The sequence below is a fragment of the Gossypium hirsutum genome, chromosome D10 (genome assembly GCF_007990345.1).
Source record: "Gossypium hirsutum isolate 1008001.06 chromosome D10, Gossypium_hirsutum_v2.1, whole genome shotgun sequence".
Lineage (NCBI taxonomy): Eukaryota > Viridiplantae > Streptophyta > Magnoliopsida > Malvales > Malvaceae > Gossypium > Gossypium hirsutum.
In genome coordinates this window covers 49,572,926-49,588,624 of record NC_053446.1, presented here as the reverse complement: position 1 = coordinate 49,588,624, position 15,699 = coordinate 49,572,926, and the positions used below count along the sequence as shown (strand labels likewise).

Below are 15,699 nucleotides of genomic sequence, written 5' to 3'. Positions count from 1 at the left end.
GGCCTTTCAACCAGACTCCAGGTTTGATTCTTCTCAATCATCTTGATTTCTTCAATCATTGCCTGCCTCCAGCCCTTCTGACTTTCTGCTTCTTCAAAACAATTTGGTTCAACAATGGCTACTTGTGCTCTTTCATAAACATCAGCTAGTGATCGAGTGCCTCTGACTGGAACATCATCTACATCCATTTCAGATGTGTTTTGATCATTGTCAACTTGGTCCAAAGCCAGATCTTCAATCACTACCTCTGGTTCAACTTTCTCCCAATTCCAGCATCCTTTTTCATTGAACACAACATCTCTGCTCACCAGAATCTTGTTTGTACCAGGTTCTAGAATTCTATAGCCCTTTTTAACCATGCTATAACCAATTAGAATCTCTGCTTGAGCCCTTTTATCTAGTTTACCTCTCTTTGCAGCTGGAACTTGTGTATAGCACGGGCAACTAAAAGTTCTGAGATGAGCTAGTGATGGCTTGAATCCAAACCAGGCTTCAAATGGAGTTTTAGTTGCATCACTAGCTCATCAAACTAAAAGTTCTGAGATGAGCTAGTGATGGCTTGAATCCAAACCAGGCTTCAAATGGCTTGAAAATAGTTGCATCTGGTGACATGTGGTTTGTGCAACCACTGTCTAGAAGCCAGCCCCTTGAACCCTTCTTTTGGTTTGCTGCACATGACACAACAAAAACCTGTTCTTCTTGATCACTGCTTTCATCAACCACTCGAGCTTCAGCCTTTAGTTGTTAAAATTGATTCTGCCTTGGTTTGCTTCTGTTTTTGAACCTTTTCAACATGGCTCTTCTTCTTGCAGTTTTGGTACACTGCATCTGATCTAAACCAGCATCTGTCTTCTGGATGACCAGCCCTTTTACAATGTCTGTAGGGTTGATCACTGCTCCTAGCAGCATCAGGCTTTCGGCCTATTTTTCCAGAACTTTTTTCCTTTATGAGCATTGATGCTCGAGGCTTCTTTAGTTTTGGCTTGAAAAGCCCTTTCCTGGTGTTCCTCTTGTCTGCTGGCTCTTCTTTGCTCTTGTGCATACAAGGCATTGATTACTCAGTTAAGGAGATAGTTGTCAAGTCCCTTGAGTCTTCGAGGGATGAAATTTTGGCTTCATACCTCTTTGGTAAAGTGAACATGACTTTCTCAACTATTCTAGCTTCACTGAATTGCTCTCCGATGAGCCTTAAGCTGTTTACTACAGCCATAATTCTGTCTGAATACTGCTTGACTATTTCTTTCTCTTTCATTTTGAGATTCTCAAAATCCCTTCTTAAATTTAGTAGCTGTTGTTGCCTTGTTCTTTCAGTTCCTTGAAACTCTTCTTTAAGTTTATCCCAGGCCTCCTTTGGTGTTTCACAGGCCATGATCCTCATAAAGATCACATCTGTCACACAATTTTGTATGCATGACATGGCCTTGTGCCTTTTTGTTCTTTCATCAGTATGATGCCTTATTTGAGCAACTGTTGGATTAGCTCGAAGAGGTGCTGGCTCAGCATCTGAGTTAACTACTTCCCGTAGATCGAATGCTTGCAGGTAAGTCCTCGTCTTAACTGCCCAAATGTTGAAGCCCTCTCCATTGAAGACATGTAGTGGAGCTAGAGAAAAACCTGATGAAGCCATGGTTCTCTTGCTGAGTTATAACAGGTCCTCAAAGAATGCAGCTCTAGATAACAATTGTTGGAGCTAAGAGCAACTAACAGCAAGGTTTAGCAAGAAACTTGCTAAACAAGGATCGAGACTTGCGGCAGAAACAAAGCAGAAAATCAAAACAAATTTTTAAAGCAAAGCTAAAATAGAGAGCATATAGATGATGACTTGATTGAATTCATTCAAAAAACACAAAATGGCACTAAGCCAATACATAAACCAAGCTTACAGCTTGTCAAAAGCAGTAGGTTAACCTAATCACAACCTACCACCACTAAGTAGCATAGTAACTTGAGCTAATTAACTTGTACAAATGAACAAAGCTGATTAATCAGCTTAATCACCATCAATTTTACATCAAATATAAACCTAACATAGTTAAGATTGAACTAAGTTACATTACATCAACTTAAAATACAAAATGTTGCAACAACATGCTTGCTGGCTTGATGAACTAGCAGCTTCTGCATGTGATGGCCCTTGACTGTTTTGGTTGCTGCATGCTGGCCATGCTTCAACAATAGATAAATCATATGGAAAATATATTAACATATAGGCTATACTTAAATTATACTCTCTCTCTCTTTTCCAAGTTAATTTCTAACAGTTAGTCAAATGATGTAATCGATTTCATGAATTTTTAATAAATTTATCTAATCGAATTAATCTAATAAAAATTGATGGACTAACTAATTTGATCACTAGTCCAGATTTAAAAACCTTGATAAAAATCATTAAAAAATCCAAAATGAGAAGAAATAATATATATATAAAGTGAAACTAATTTTTTTTAATTTTTACGATATGATAATTTTTAATTAGTTATCTTATTTTTAAACTAGACTTAATGATTTGATTGATGGAGATATCAAACTAAGGAAAAAGAATTATCACTTATAACAACAAGAAGTTTTAAATATCAAAATAAAAAAATGATATAATTTAAATACAGATTAAGGCTAACATGCATAACAAAAACTCAACTAAAACTGAGGAGAAGACAAAATACTAAGATGTCTTGTGTCATGCAGTTGGTCCATGCCTTGGCGTTGTGGATAGGATCAAAAGCAGCAGTTTTTCTCTTCTCCATCACCTTCTTTATATAAAACAGCTCAAAATTGAAGGAAATGAGTGTGACTACTGAACGTAGGTTTAAATGCAACCCCCCCCCCCCCCCCCATTCTATGAAGGAATGGGCTTCTTCCACTCTCCCATAACTCAAACTCTGAAACAGGATATTCAAGTTTAAAAATTAAAAAAAGAAATGCTTTTATTGTGGGCTTTTCTCTGCAATTGCAGCAGACGTATGTTTATAAAGCTCTTATATACCACACAAGTTTATTATTGCATGTTTATAAGGTCCGGTCCAACAGCATTTTCGGCCACATGTTTTACTTTTGTCTTTTGGAACTATATGTTCCCCACCTTGACTTAAATGTTTGGGATTTTCATGCATGCATTCATCACTGCTATTTCAATTTCTCTTGGAAATCTAATTACTATTTTCGGCCATAGTTTTTCTGTCTTAATCTCAGACACGTGGTTTTATTGGAGTGACATGTCCACTTCGGGTTTTCTTTAAACACGTAGCTTAACCACGTTGATGGTAAGCAATTGAACCCAAAGTGAACCTTTTTCCTTCCTTTCTGTTCTGTCCTGTCCTGCCCTGCTCTGTTTTTTTTTCTTTTTTTCTTTTTAATGTATCTCAGTCTCACCCTAAACAACACACTTGTAACCCACATTTCCTCGTATAAAATATTGGTTTCAAAGCCAATCTTGCATGATAGCCGCTAACGCAAGGTTCCATCTCCGACTCCGTATCATTCATAATTTGATCTTCAAATCCAACCTTTTCCTAATCAAGAGGTGTGATTTGATAGTAGTTCATCTCATCTTATAATCATGAGAATAGAGATTTTACCTCTTTAAAAAACACCTAAATTAAGAGGATTGGTCACCTGATTTCTACCAAGAAAATAGAGTCTCCTTTTTATTAACAAGCTTTCATTATTTAATTTCAGGCTTACCATGTATTAAATATCAAACTCAAAACTTTAACAAGATACATTGACCGTAAACATAGCACACAAGGGAACATCCATTTTCATTCGTGATCACAATACTAATTTACAGAAAGGATGACAAAAGCAATTCAGTCACCAACCAAACAATCTTCCTTAAACCCTAATCCCCACAAGCTTTTCTCCCTTCAACACCCCCCCTCCACACGTATGTATAAAAGCCATTTTACAAACAAATACCCATATCTCAAAATCATAAAATAAATCCATCATCACATACAAAAAAAAAAGAAGAAGAAGAAGAAGAAGAAAGAAATCACCAAGACGTCCAAATTAGCTCCTCTAAACTATACAACTACACATCCCTAACTTCAAACACGTTGCGGTTTTTAACGACGATGTCATACATGTGAATCGACTTGAACTTATTAAAATCTTTTGGGAGAGAGATCAAATGGACAGTTGATCGCTTATGGAATTGAAGAAGACTGGGGTCCTCGTAATACCGTTCCCACCCAAGAGACCATAGCTTATGTTCGAGAACCGCATAAGAAGTGATCACTTCATTAGAAGGAGTGTGCACAAGCACTTTGCGGCGAGTGTTCGAACTCTGTCGGCTTCCGTCTAATGACTCAGCCGCTGGATTCTCAACCAAGCGAACCACACCATTCTTGAAAACCCAAACGCCGGACATTGTTTTGTTTGATCTAAGAAGAAAATTTGAAAGTAATGGATGGATCGGAAGAGAAGACTATAGTCCTAGGGTATAGCAAAGCTCTTGGGGATGGGATACATGGAGTGATGGGATTGTAGGGCATATAAATAGGGTGACTAGAGGGATTGTATGGGGGATGGTTGGGTAGGCCCAGAGTAGGAGGAGTAAAAGTAGAATACGGATTTAAATTACGGTCTAGTTGGCATTAAATATTTACAAAAATAAATCACAAAACAAGTTGTTCCATCAATGTGGGCATAAGAGGATTGAAGGGAATCACGTTTCTTTTTGGCAAGTCTTTAAAACAAACCCCACAATGGGAATCTTTGTCTTTGTAAAATGTACTTAGAATTGTGTGAGACTAGTTCTAGAGAAACCTAAACCAAAATGACTTTATATTATGTGCATGTTTTATTATATTAAACAAGTGTGTAATAATATATAGGTGTATTTTTGTGGGTGTGACTATCACAAAAAAATTATACACATACGTATCATCGAGTTAAATGCTGTCGATATTCCATTTGGAATCAAATATCCTTTGGTTTTAATATGCAACATGAATAAATGCTGTCTCACTATTTAAAGTAAATTAGGAATACATCTCTATATCGATATATATATGTCTTCCTTATAGAACAATGTGTGTTTAATCTCCAATGAATATCCATTTTTATCTATTAAATGTACAATATATACATGATTTTTTGAAACATCTCAATGTAATTTTTTTTTACCAAGAATAAGAATCCAGTTAACCCTTTTGAATTTCATGTTTATTTTATTATGTATATAAGAAATTGTTTTTAGATAGTTAAGAATCCTATGAAAACACATAAAATTTAGACTATTTGGGTGTGAGTAAATTAAATAATTGCAACTCACATTATTTACTTTTTCTCTTTAAAAATATTAATCTTTTGCATGCAGAATATGATGAACATATATTGCTATGTTTTATTGTGTGTGTGTGTATTTCACAATGTTTATATGAATGGTTTTTGTGTAAAAATGTAAGGAGTGAAGGTGGGACAAAAATGGAAAGATTCTAAATTTTATGATTGGTTAGGGAAAGGGGAGAAGTTCTTTTGCATTGGAACTTCACCATTGTGGGGTTTTCCTAACTTTGGCCTAACTGTTGTTGACTATTGTTGCCTCTAAAATATGTTTTTATCAACCATTTTTCCAAACTTCAATTATAGGATAAAAAAAATTTTGAATATAACGGCTAATGTTTTGAAAAATACAACTAAAAGTTAAATGGTGAAATTTTATGATGATAAATCAGTGGAAGTCAAAAGTTTAATAAAAATAATATTAAATAAGTGTTAAATATTAATGAATTAAATGTGTACATAAAATCATTTTTAAGAAAAATTTAAAATATTTCTTAGGAAGGGTGAGAATCGAGATAATTACACAAGTAATTATAAATAATTACATCCAAATTCAATCATTCTTATATTTTTATACAACAATAATAGTATTTTAATTTTAGGACATATATTATATATTATTTTACCAGCCTCGTTTAAATAATATGAAAATTTTATTCACATGATATCCTCATACATTTTAACCTTACTAAATATTTAACTAAATTATTTATACTAATTTAGTTAAATTATATACTATTTATTACAAATGATTTATACTTGGCCAACGATCAATGGATGGTGACAAGAAGTATATATGTTTAATGTTAGAGTGAATGATTAGACCAACAAATATAGAATGCTAAAATAATTAGATAAAATTGCATCTTATGTTTATTTTCTTAATTTTATTTGTAATCACATCGCAGAATACTTTCTTCAACTAACATATTAATATTAATGAATTAAATGAGTTGATCAAGTTCTATTACTTATTTGAGTAATTTTCAAATTCTTGACAATTTTTATAATAATTAATTTTTTTAAAAAATTTAAAATTGTATAATTATAATTTATACTATTAAACCTAACATAACCCTAATAATTAGACTACACAATGGTGTCTCGATACACCCTAAGAATTTAATTTTCTTGAAAAATATTGCCTACTAAGAATTAGGTATCATGTATCAAAGTTTTTAGGAAGAAAAAACTAGCCCAAATCTTTCTCAACCACAAATAGTGCATACACTTTTAATTAATTTACATATTTAAAATTTCAGTCATGAGTACACAAAAGCTGAAATCCGTAGAATGTCTATATTGAAGAAGCAAGCAACAAGCTGAATGAATATATATATATATAAGCAATAATGCTAGATTCCCAACCAAACCCTAACACATGACGCATGGCCTTGCAAGCCTTTTCCGCACATCATCTTCCATTTCCCACCTTCACGGTCTCCCAGCAAACGTAGTCACGTATATATCCAATTTTGATAAATCGTAATAGACAATACTTTGCAAGTTAATGTTTATTCGCAACCCCATAATCCTCGCTCTCATCCATGACGCTGTTCTAATTCGGACCAAAGCCGACATTGCCATTCACACTTCACATGACCAAGATCTCCTGGTCTTTTTTCCTTTAATTTCTTTCTTTTTTAAGGTTTTGAATGTAACTTAATTTGTCATCTTCCTCTAAAAATTCCCTCTCAATTGGCTGCTGGACCATCCTTCATCCAATCCACTTGTTTCCTTGGAGAATTTAAGCTTCTTTACTTTTTCAATTCCCTACCAGTCAGCACAGTTTCAGGTGCTCTTTTCCTGACCATTACTTTCATTTTTTTTTCTAACATCAATCCTAAAAAGAAATGCATCCAACTTTCGAAATATTATGATTTCAAATCTTATATATATATATATTTTATAGATTCTCAGTAAATTTCGTCCATTGTGATCATCGAAGTCTGTTGTAGGATTTCTTCTTGTATATAGTAAGAGTAAGATTACCGCCATATATGATCTCAATTTATAGTTATTAGAAATCCTATTATTAGTGTATATGTCTGAAAATCACAAATTTATCGTAGAAATAAGAGTTTAAAAATAACATACAATAAATATTGAAATGTATGGTTTGAAACTAATTAATAATAACACATGAAATATATACGACATTAAAATTGAAAAAATTAGATTAAAATTATTTATCATGGTGTTACCTTCAATCTTGAGTCAAGTCGAGTTAACTTGTGACACTAACTCGGTCAAATATATTAATATATATATACAATCGAGGGAAGTAATAAAGTGTGCATAATTAAAATTAAAATGTATAAGAATAGTATAATAAAGCTTTAGCAGAGTGTTAAATTAAGGTAGCATTTGGTATAATTGAAAGTAGATTACTTTTCTAGAAATTTAATCAGTTGGAAAATAATTTTAACGTCAATGTGATTTCCATGATAAAAAGTGGGAAACTTACTTTCCCTTGTAGATTGAAAAGTTATAAAAAAAATATTAAGACAAAATTAACCCTATTTTATATTGGTTTAGAGTAGTAGTATATTAATAAAAGTAAAAAAAAAATAAAGTTATTACATCATTCCTCCTTCCTACTACTTGATTTTCTCTTTTACTTTAACGGATTCTTTGCAAGTAAGTTATTTTTCTAGCTATAAATTTGATTTAGCACTTGAATTTGTATGAAATGTTTATTATTTTTTGTAGAATATGGGTATAATTGTTCCATTTAAGTTGTATAGGAATTGTAGGTTAGACCACCTATAGTATTACATTCCTATGATTTATTTTTTGTAGTTTTACTTATAGCAGTATCTAGAATCAAGTATTTTTTTTTATATCTATTTCTATAAGTTAACCTTTAGCCAAAACAAAATGTAATTTCAAGATTTTTTTTTTAATTTATCCCAAAACAAGTTTTATATGTCCATGATTTTATATATACATTATAATATTTTAAAAAATATATGCAAGACAAATTTGAAACAATTTTACTTTCAATTAAAATTATAAATTAAAAAATAATTTAAGAATTATCAATTAAATTTTGTTATTACATATTTAATCCAAATATTTGTTTAGAATAAAGCTTATTATAAAATTTAAATACATGAATATTATATTTTATTTAATAAGGGTAAATTTATAAATTATCATTATATTTTTAGTAAAGTACTTAGTGAACCAAAAATGAAGATGTAATTTTCTTAGATTTTAATCAAATTCCTTCTAAGCGTATACCAGACATTATAAAATAATTTTCCCAACAATCACCTTCCTGACAACTACATTTCATTAGAATCATAACATGAGAAAATACGACGCTACTTAAAGGTTTTATTAATGCAGTGGGTTCAGGTTCGGGTTCAAATTCAACCATCCTCATATTTTTATTGGTTTTTTAAATAAAAATATTAAATTATCTCGAATATTATAATTTATTTTAATTATAGAAGACACTTTCGTAATTTTCTTAATTGAATTGATAACTCGACTGAGGACAACAGCAACTTAATAAATAGTATAGATATATATAGTTGATTTAGTTTGATAGGTACATAAATTAAATTACAGTTTTACACGTGTCAAAATTTAATATTAATGTCTTGTCGCCACTATGAATAGTGTTATATTCTTAGTGTAATGACCAGAATTCCATCCATTAACATTCAATATAAATATATACTTGTACCAAAAATATTTTTTTATATACACTTGATACCTTCATTAGTTTAATATTTCTGTGTTAAAATAATATGTTATTGTTAAAAGTTTTATATTCTATATATTGACTTTTATGTAAATTTAATTTCATAGGGACCATAAGATACTAATAGCTTGGAACTAATAATATGAATTAAAAAAATTTTAATATTAATTTTATTATAGATTCTTATTATATCTATTTTTTTAAATAATGTCTAAAATTATCGATAGTCATTCCCCAACTCTTAAATAGGAGGATAATACGCTTTAAAGCACCCAAACTTACATCCTATTGCACTGACAACAATGCCGATGCCTATTGAGTTAAGACTCAATCGGCTATGAATTTAAATTTTTGCATTTAATGCATTGCTTAAATATATATAATATTTGTAAATTAAATAATATGTTGTATTATTAAAACCGAAGCTCAGGGGCGAAGCCAGAACAATATTTTAGAGGGGGCCGAATGAAATTTTAATTTTTTATAGTTTATATCTTTATAATTTTTAAAGGATTAAATCAAAATTTTATAATTTTAGGGGGGCCAAAGTACAATTTTAACTTTACTAATTTAAAATTTTTAATAAAATTTAAGGGCTTAAATAGCAATTTTACAATTTGCCAGCCCCCCTCTAGATTCGCCACTGCCAAAGCTATTTGTTTTCATTTTAAATCTTTTGACAATATAATATCATTTAATTCTATTACACCGGTATAAAAAATATTAAATATAGTCAATGAGGTCTTAGGTTCGAAACTCATCATGTGCAATTATATGTGTGGGTTTCAAAGTCCCACCACATGTTGATGACTCATGTGTAGGTTTTAGTCTAAGTTAATCAATTTTGTTTGAATTTTTCTAGGTTTTAGTCCGTTTATACTATAATGATTTGATTTTACTTATTCGAACATCTTTGTACCCAATTGCACTGTAATATTTCAATTCTACTAATTTAGGATTTGTATTTATAATTTAATTATCATATTAATGGAAACTTTCAAATATATGTATAATATAAACCCTAAAGTTAAAATTTTCCCTATTTTATTAGTTTCTTGAACTTAGAAAACTATTCCAAGTGTTAAGGCTCTTAGATATGACAAGCTTCCATATAATTTTCTAATTAATATTGATGAGCAACTGGATACCACTATTGCATACTTAGTGATCATTGTTTACATACCAAAAGGAAAATTCTTTCATAAAAAGAAGGTATCCACCTTAATCCAACATATAATTTATAATATATATAGACTTGTATTTGATTTATTTATTGAATTAATTATTAAAAATAAATTTATTTTTAAAAAAAATAATAATGTGAAATCATCTAACCCATTAATAATATATATATATAGTGTGTTGAAAGAAAATTCTATATATATATATATATATTTATGGACCCTCTTAATACTTGAACTTAACTTATAACTTAAAAAAAATGAAGATATATAAACTCATTGGGTGCATAAAAGTTTTGGAGTATATTTCAATGGGGGGATGTGTGGAGAAATATTGAAACTTTATTATTATTAGTGTTTGGAGAGAAGAATTATTTGTATAATCTATTGTTAGGAATAAAATTAATAATAAAAAGTTAAATCAAGAATGCTTTGCTTATCTCTTGCTAGGATTATGCTTAACTTTGATTAAAATAAGATGGAATTAGGCCATTTACATTGATTTTGAGAATAAAGTACTAAAGACATTTGGAATGTAGGATCAATTCCTAATTCATATATATTCCATAATTTATTGAGAATGACAAGATTAAATGTATCATATGTAGGCCAAACAAAAAAACAGGTATTGTATATTAATGAATAATGATTAACAAGCAGTGAATTTATAAAGAAGAAATAAATAATATTCAGAATTCTCACAGACAACGACCCAAATTAATGCGCATGCATGCAAAGCAATAAGGGGTATCTTTGCAAGTTTTAAGCTTGGAATATTATGAACAAATATATATTATTTTTGTTTTAATTAATGTCAAGAAATAATATTCAACAACAATGATCTAACATAAGCCTCACTCTTATGCCAATTTGTTGAAGTTAGCCACTGGCTAGTCCCTTTAATGAGGGTTATCAAGTTTTAGTTTCAGCAATTTGGGGTTTTTTATTTGGACAATTAATTCTCTTTTTGTTTAAATATCTCTCTTTCTTTCCTCAAGGTTTTTTGTTACTAAAGTTTTAAATAAACATTCATAACACATCTCAGCAAGGCGCATCTAGTGTAGTGGTATCATAGTACCCTCCCACGGTACTGACCGGGGTTTGATTCCCCGTATGCGCAAAATTAGTTTTTGAATTTATACCAACACCTTAGTGGATCGGTTTCTAAAAGTCAATATAAATATTTTTATGTTAAGTATGAATTTTAAATTTATCTTTGGTTAAGGGTGCAAAAAGCCCTCAATTTAAAAAAGATAAAGTAATTAAGTTTCTATTTTTTTTACTCATTTAGAATGTATCAAAAAGGCCCTCAAATGTTTTCAAAAAAAGCAATTAAGTCCCTACTTTTTTTTGCACTCAACTGGGTACTTGAATTTTCTAAATGCATCAAAAAGTCCCTCAAACTTTTTCAAAAAGAAAATACAATTAATCCCCTACTTTTATTAAAAATTAGAAAAAAAATTAAAATCAATAAAACCTATAATTGTTATTAAATTTTAATAAAAAATTCAACTATTAAAAATTAGAAAAAAAATTAGAAAAAAATATAAAAATAGTAAAAAAATATAAAAAACTGTATTTTTTTATAAAATTGTAAAAAATTTATAAAATATATAAAAATATAATAAAAATTATAAAATTTTATAAAGTCGTAAGAAAATTATTCAAAATTAAAGAAATATAAATTTCGTAAAAAAAATTTATAAAAAATATCGTACCAAAAGAAGCATTTTATAATTTTTCTATAGTTCTTATTGATTTTTATTTGTTATCATTTTTCATCACATGTCATGTTGTGTTGCGACACATGATGACTTTAATTGAAAAAAAAACTAGGGGTCATTAATTTTTTATGATTTTTATAAAAAAAAATTCAATTTTTATTTTTTTATGATTTTTATAAAAAATTATAATTTTTAATCAATTATAATTTTTTATATTTTTATTAAAATTTAATATTTTTTCTAAAATTTAATATTTTCTAATTTTTTTTCTAATTTTTAATAAGAACAGGGGCTTAATTGATTTTTTGAAAAATTTTGAGGGTCTTTTTGATACATTTTGAAAGTTCAAGTACCCAATTGAGTGAAAAAAAAAGCAGGGGCTTAATTGCTTTTTTTTGAAGAAGTTTGAGGGCATTTTTGATGTATTTTGAAAGTTTAAGTGCTCAATTGAATACAAAAAAAAGGAAGGGCTTAATTGCTTTTTTTGAAAAAGTTTAAGGGCTTTTTATACCCTTAAGCCTTTATCTTTTAAGTATATTCACATGAGATGTAATTTACTTCAAATATATTTATATTAAAATAAGTCATTCTCGTTTAGGAGAATGTGTGTTGAAGTCCATTTATCCTCCCATTTAAGAGTTAAAGAAGGATTATAAATAGTTTACAAATTAGGAATAGTTCTAGGCATTAAAGTAACATTGCTAACATTAAGCACTGATTTGAGTATAGGGATATATGAACTAGAAAACCTAAATCTTAACATCAAGATCATGCAGAATGTAAAAGCATTCAAAAACAAACCAACAACTCAGAAAAGATTTGATCTGAAACCACATTAACAAGGATGATGGCAAATATAGTTTAATAGTTATACAACTCAGTGATTTATATAAGAAAGACAAATTTGAAAAATCAAAACGAGATCATGTGAGAGATTTCTGATGCCCAAACAATGAATTTGACTTGAATGTCAAGGGAATCAGACTGAAACTCTGATAATCCAAAAAATCACAGTTTTTAGACTTAAATAATGTTTTTTTATATGCTTTAACCCAAAAGAAAAGTATAATACCATGTTAAACAATATTATGAATAAGTTTATGTCATTGCAATTATTACAAAAGAAGTAGAAAGTTGTTATAATAAGAAAAACCAGAGTGCAAGACACAAATTAATCTTCAACTAGGTGCTTATTTTGATTCTCCATCCTCAAATACTCCCCAATATCAGCCCGATGAAGCACAACAATGGCATCAGGATCCAATTTCCTACAATCTTGAGTACTATTAGCTACAATCCCAAACCCCAAAGGCAAATCCGACATTGAAAAAATGACAAAACCCATCACTAGGCGCAATTGTCACGAGCCGCGGATCAAAGCCCGTGATAAATGCACACAAAGTATTCCATGGAGGTCAATTAATTAAATAGGGCTCATTTGACTCACTTGAACTGGTCTGATTCGTGGAACATATGGAGAAGCCCATCTTAAAGCCTTGGTGGCCCAGTGGAACACTCCAATAAAACTTGAGTTATCATGGTTAATATTTGTAATCTTAAAGGATAAGATTGTATAAAGTTTAAATCCATTAGGACTTTCATCTTGTAAACAAACTTTAATCTTGACTGTCTACATAATTTAAACTGTATCGTTGGATCTGAGGGAGCTCAACTATAAATAGAAGCTTTCCTCCTCATTTGTAATCATCTCATTCATAGTTATTGAATATATATTAGAAAACATTTACTCGAACACTTTATGTGCATTGCTTTCTTGTGGCTTTTCTGTTCGATTCGAGCTCATTTGTCTTTTGAGTTTACTTTTGCTTTATTTCAGTGCCTTAGAGAATTTTCGTTGTGAATTCTCATCTTTTGAGAGTTAGGCTGACTTAGGCAGATTTGAAGCAAAAGAATCGCTTAAGGTTGTGTGGTTTGCCAGACTAAAGTTTTAGCCCCGTGACACAATGCTTTTAGTTATCCTCCCCAACCACCTTTCAAAATATGGTTTGTGTAAAGAAACAACATTTTGGAGGTAGGTTTTAGCCACACCTTGTGCTTTGCATCCAACCGGTTTAAACATTGGATGGTTAAATGGAAGTTACCTCCATACTTATGCAAGTTCCAATGGAAGCCAGGTTGGGTCTGGCTATGTTGGTGGCTCATTTCACTAGCGAGTCACTAACGTAGCAGACTTTGTTCTTGTGGAGCCTGAAGTAGTAGCGACCTGGGTCTTTATCGGATCCTTTATGAGATGGATTTTGGACTATGTTGTTCAAGTTGTTGGAGGTGAATTTGAACAATCTTTGCTTCAGGGTTTGGGCGTCTATTGACTAGCTCTCCCTATGAATGAGCTGTGTGATTCACTCCAGTGAGATTAAAAACAGTAATGACAGTGAGATTAGTTATTGTAACGGTGAGATTAAAATCAAAGGTGGGATGTCTTTGGATTCAAACACAACATTAATGGTAAGATGAGAATATAAAATTACTATTGATAACATTAAATTAAAATTTATATATAATAGAATATCAAAATATTTTACAGATTATATTTAAATCAAATAATTAAATATAATTAAATTGTATTTATGCTAAATTATAAATAAAAATTATAAAAAATATATTTTTATTAAAAATTAAATTATATTAAATAATGTCATATTAAATGTATGTTATGTGTGTTAAATAAAATAAATAATAAAGGAAGAATTGGAGAGGTAAAATAATAATTATCCCTATTTTTGGACTTCCAAATCAGTCCCCTGAAGCTTTTAACTTTGGTCAATATTTTGGGTTACAGTGAGGTGAGAAATGTTCACTGGTGTGTTGCTAAACCCTCAACTGGAGCTGCGTTGCAGTTCATTTTTTTTTTACTCTTTAAATCTCACTGTACAGGCCCAAATTTGCCCAGCCCGCTAGAAAAAAAAAATAAAAATAAAAAAAATAATAGTCCAGTTCACATTACAACACTAGCCCAAATTAAAATTTAAAACCCAAATTACAAGTCCAAAGCTAGACGGCCCAAAACATTAACTGAGTTTCAGTAAAACACAACTGAAACCCTAACCCTAATCCAAGGCGCCGCACCCTCTGCTGCCCATGTGCCTCCTCAGCGCGCACCACGCCCGAGGTCTGCCACCGCCAGCCAAGCCTTGCACCAAAACGGCAAACCACTCCTCCGCCTTCAACAAAGACCTGCAAACAAACACGAAAGAAAAAACAAGCAGCAAGAACAGAGGAAGAAACTGTAATAGAAATAGAAAAAAGTGTAAAATCGGCTATAAAGGCCGCAGAAAAATGAAAAGAGGGGGGCTTCATCACTGTAATCGGGAGTCCCGATTTTAAAAAAAAACATTAAAAGAAAGAAATAAAAGCAGAAAACAGATCAAAGGTTTTTTTTTCTTTTTCTCTATCATTTTGTTTATAAGATCTTTTTTCTTTTATTTTATCTACTTTTTTAGAATATTAGTAATAAAATAAATAAAAGGGAACTCGCCGGAAGTGGCCATGGTTGCGCTGTCGGAGGGTCCCTCCTCCGTCGCCTGAATCAGGTCCAAACGGGCCGAAAACCCCATTGTTTTGACTCTCACGAATTGAGAGAGCTTCGGGCTCTCAAGGATGTCGTGAAGCGGGGGAAAAAGAGCTCCTTTTCCATTGCCAAACGCCGGCCATGGTGGTGACGTGACGGGATCGGTAGACCGCCGACCATTTGAGGGATGGAGAGCCCTCTTTCTTTCTTTTTTATTTTTTGCGGCTGAAGATGAAATTAGGGTTGGTATTGAAGCTTTTAAAG

The 15,699-nt window shown here is 30.8% G+C and overlaps 2 protein-coding genes and 1 pseudogene across 2 annotated transcripts; all 3 read right to left on the bottom strand.

Annotated features, from left to right (window-relative positions):
* Positions 1-1,054: 1,054 nt before the first annotated feature.
* On the bottom strand, positions 1,055-1,627 carry LOC107915612 (uncharacterized). Its single transcript, XM_016844751.1, has one exon. The coding sequence runs from the start codon at positions 1,625-1,627 to the stop codon at positions 1,055-1,057; it is 573 nt and encodes a 190-aa protein (XP_016700240.1).
* Positions 1,628-3,734: 2,107 nt separating this feature from the next.
* On the bottom strand, positions 3,735-4,482 carry LOC107916086 (flowering-promoting factor 1-like protein 3). Its single transcript, XM_016845260.2, has one exon. The coding sequence runs from the start codon at positions 4,367-4,369 to the stop codon at positions 4,031-4,033; it is 339 nt and encodes a 112-aa protein (XP_016700749.1). The 5' UTR covers positions 4,370-4,482; the 3' UTR covers positions 3,735-4,030.
* Positions 4,483-13,077: 8,595 nt separating this feature from the next.
* On the bottom strand, positions 13,078-15,481 carry LOC107915611 (60S ribosome subunit biogenesis protein NIP7 homolog; annotated as a pseudogene).
* Positions 15,482-15,699: the final 218 nt, after the last annotated feature.

What these genes read in the sequence shown, in the direction of transcription:
- LOC107915612 (XM_016844751.1), bottom strand. Translation starts at nt 1,627, where the DNA reads ATGGCTTCATCAGGTTTTTCTCTAGCTCCACTACATGTCTTCAATGGA.
- LOC107916086 (XM_016845260.2), bottom strand. Translation starts at nt 4,369, where the DNA reads ATGTCCGGCGTTTGGGTTTTCAAGAATGGTGTGGTTCGCTTGGTTGAG.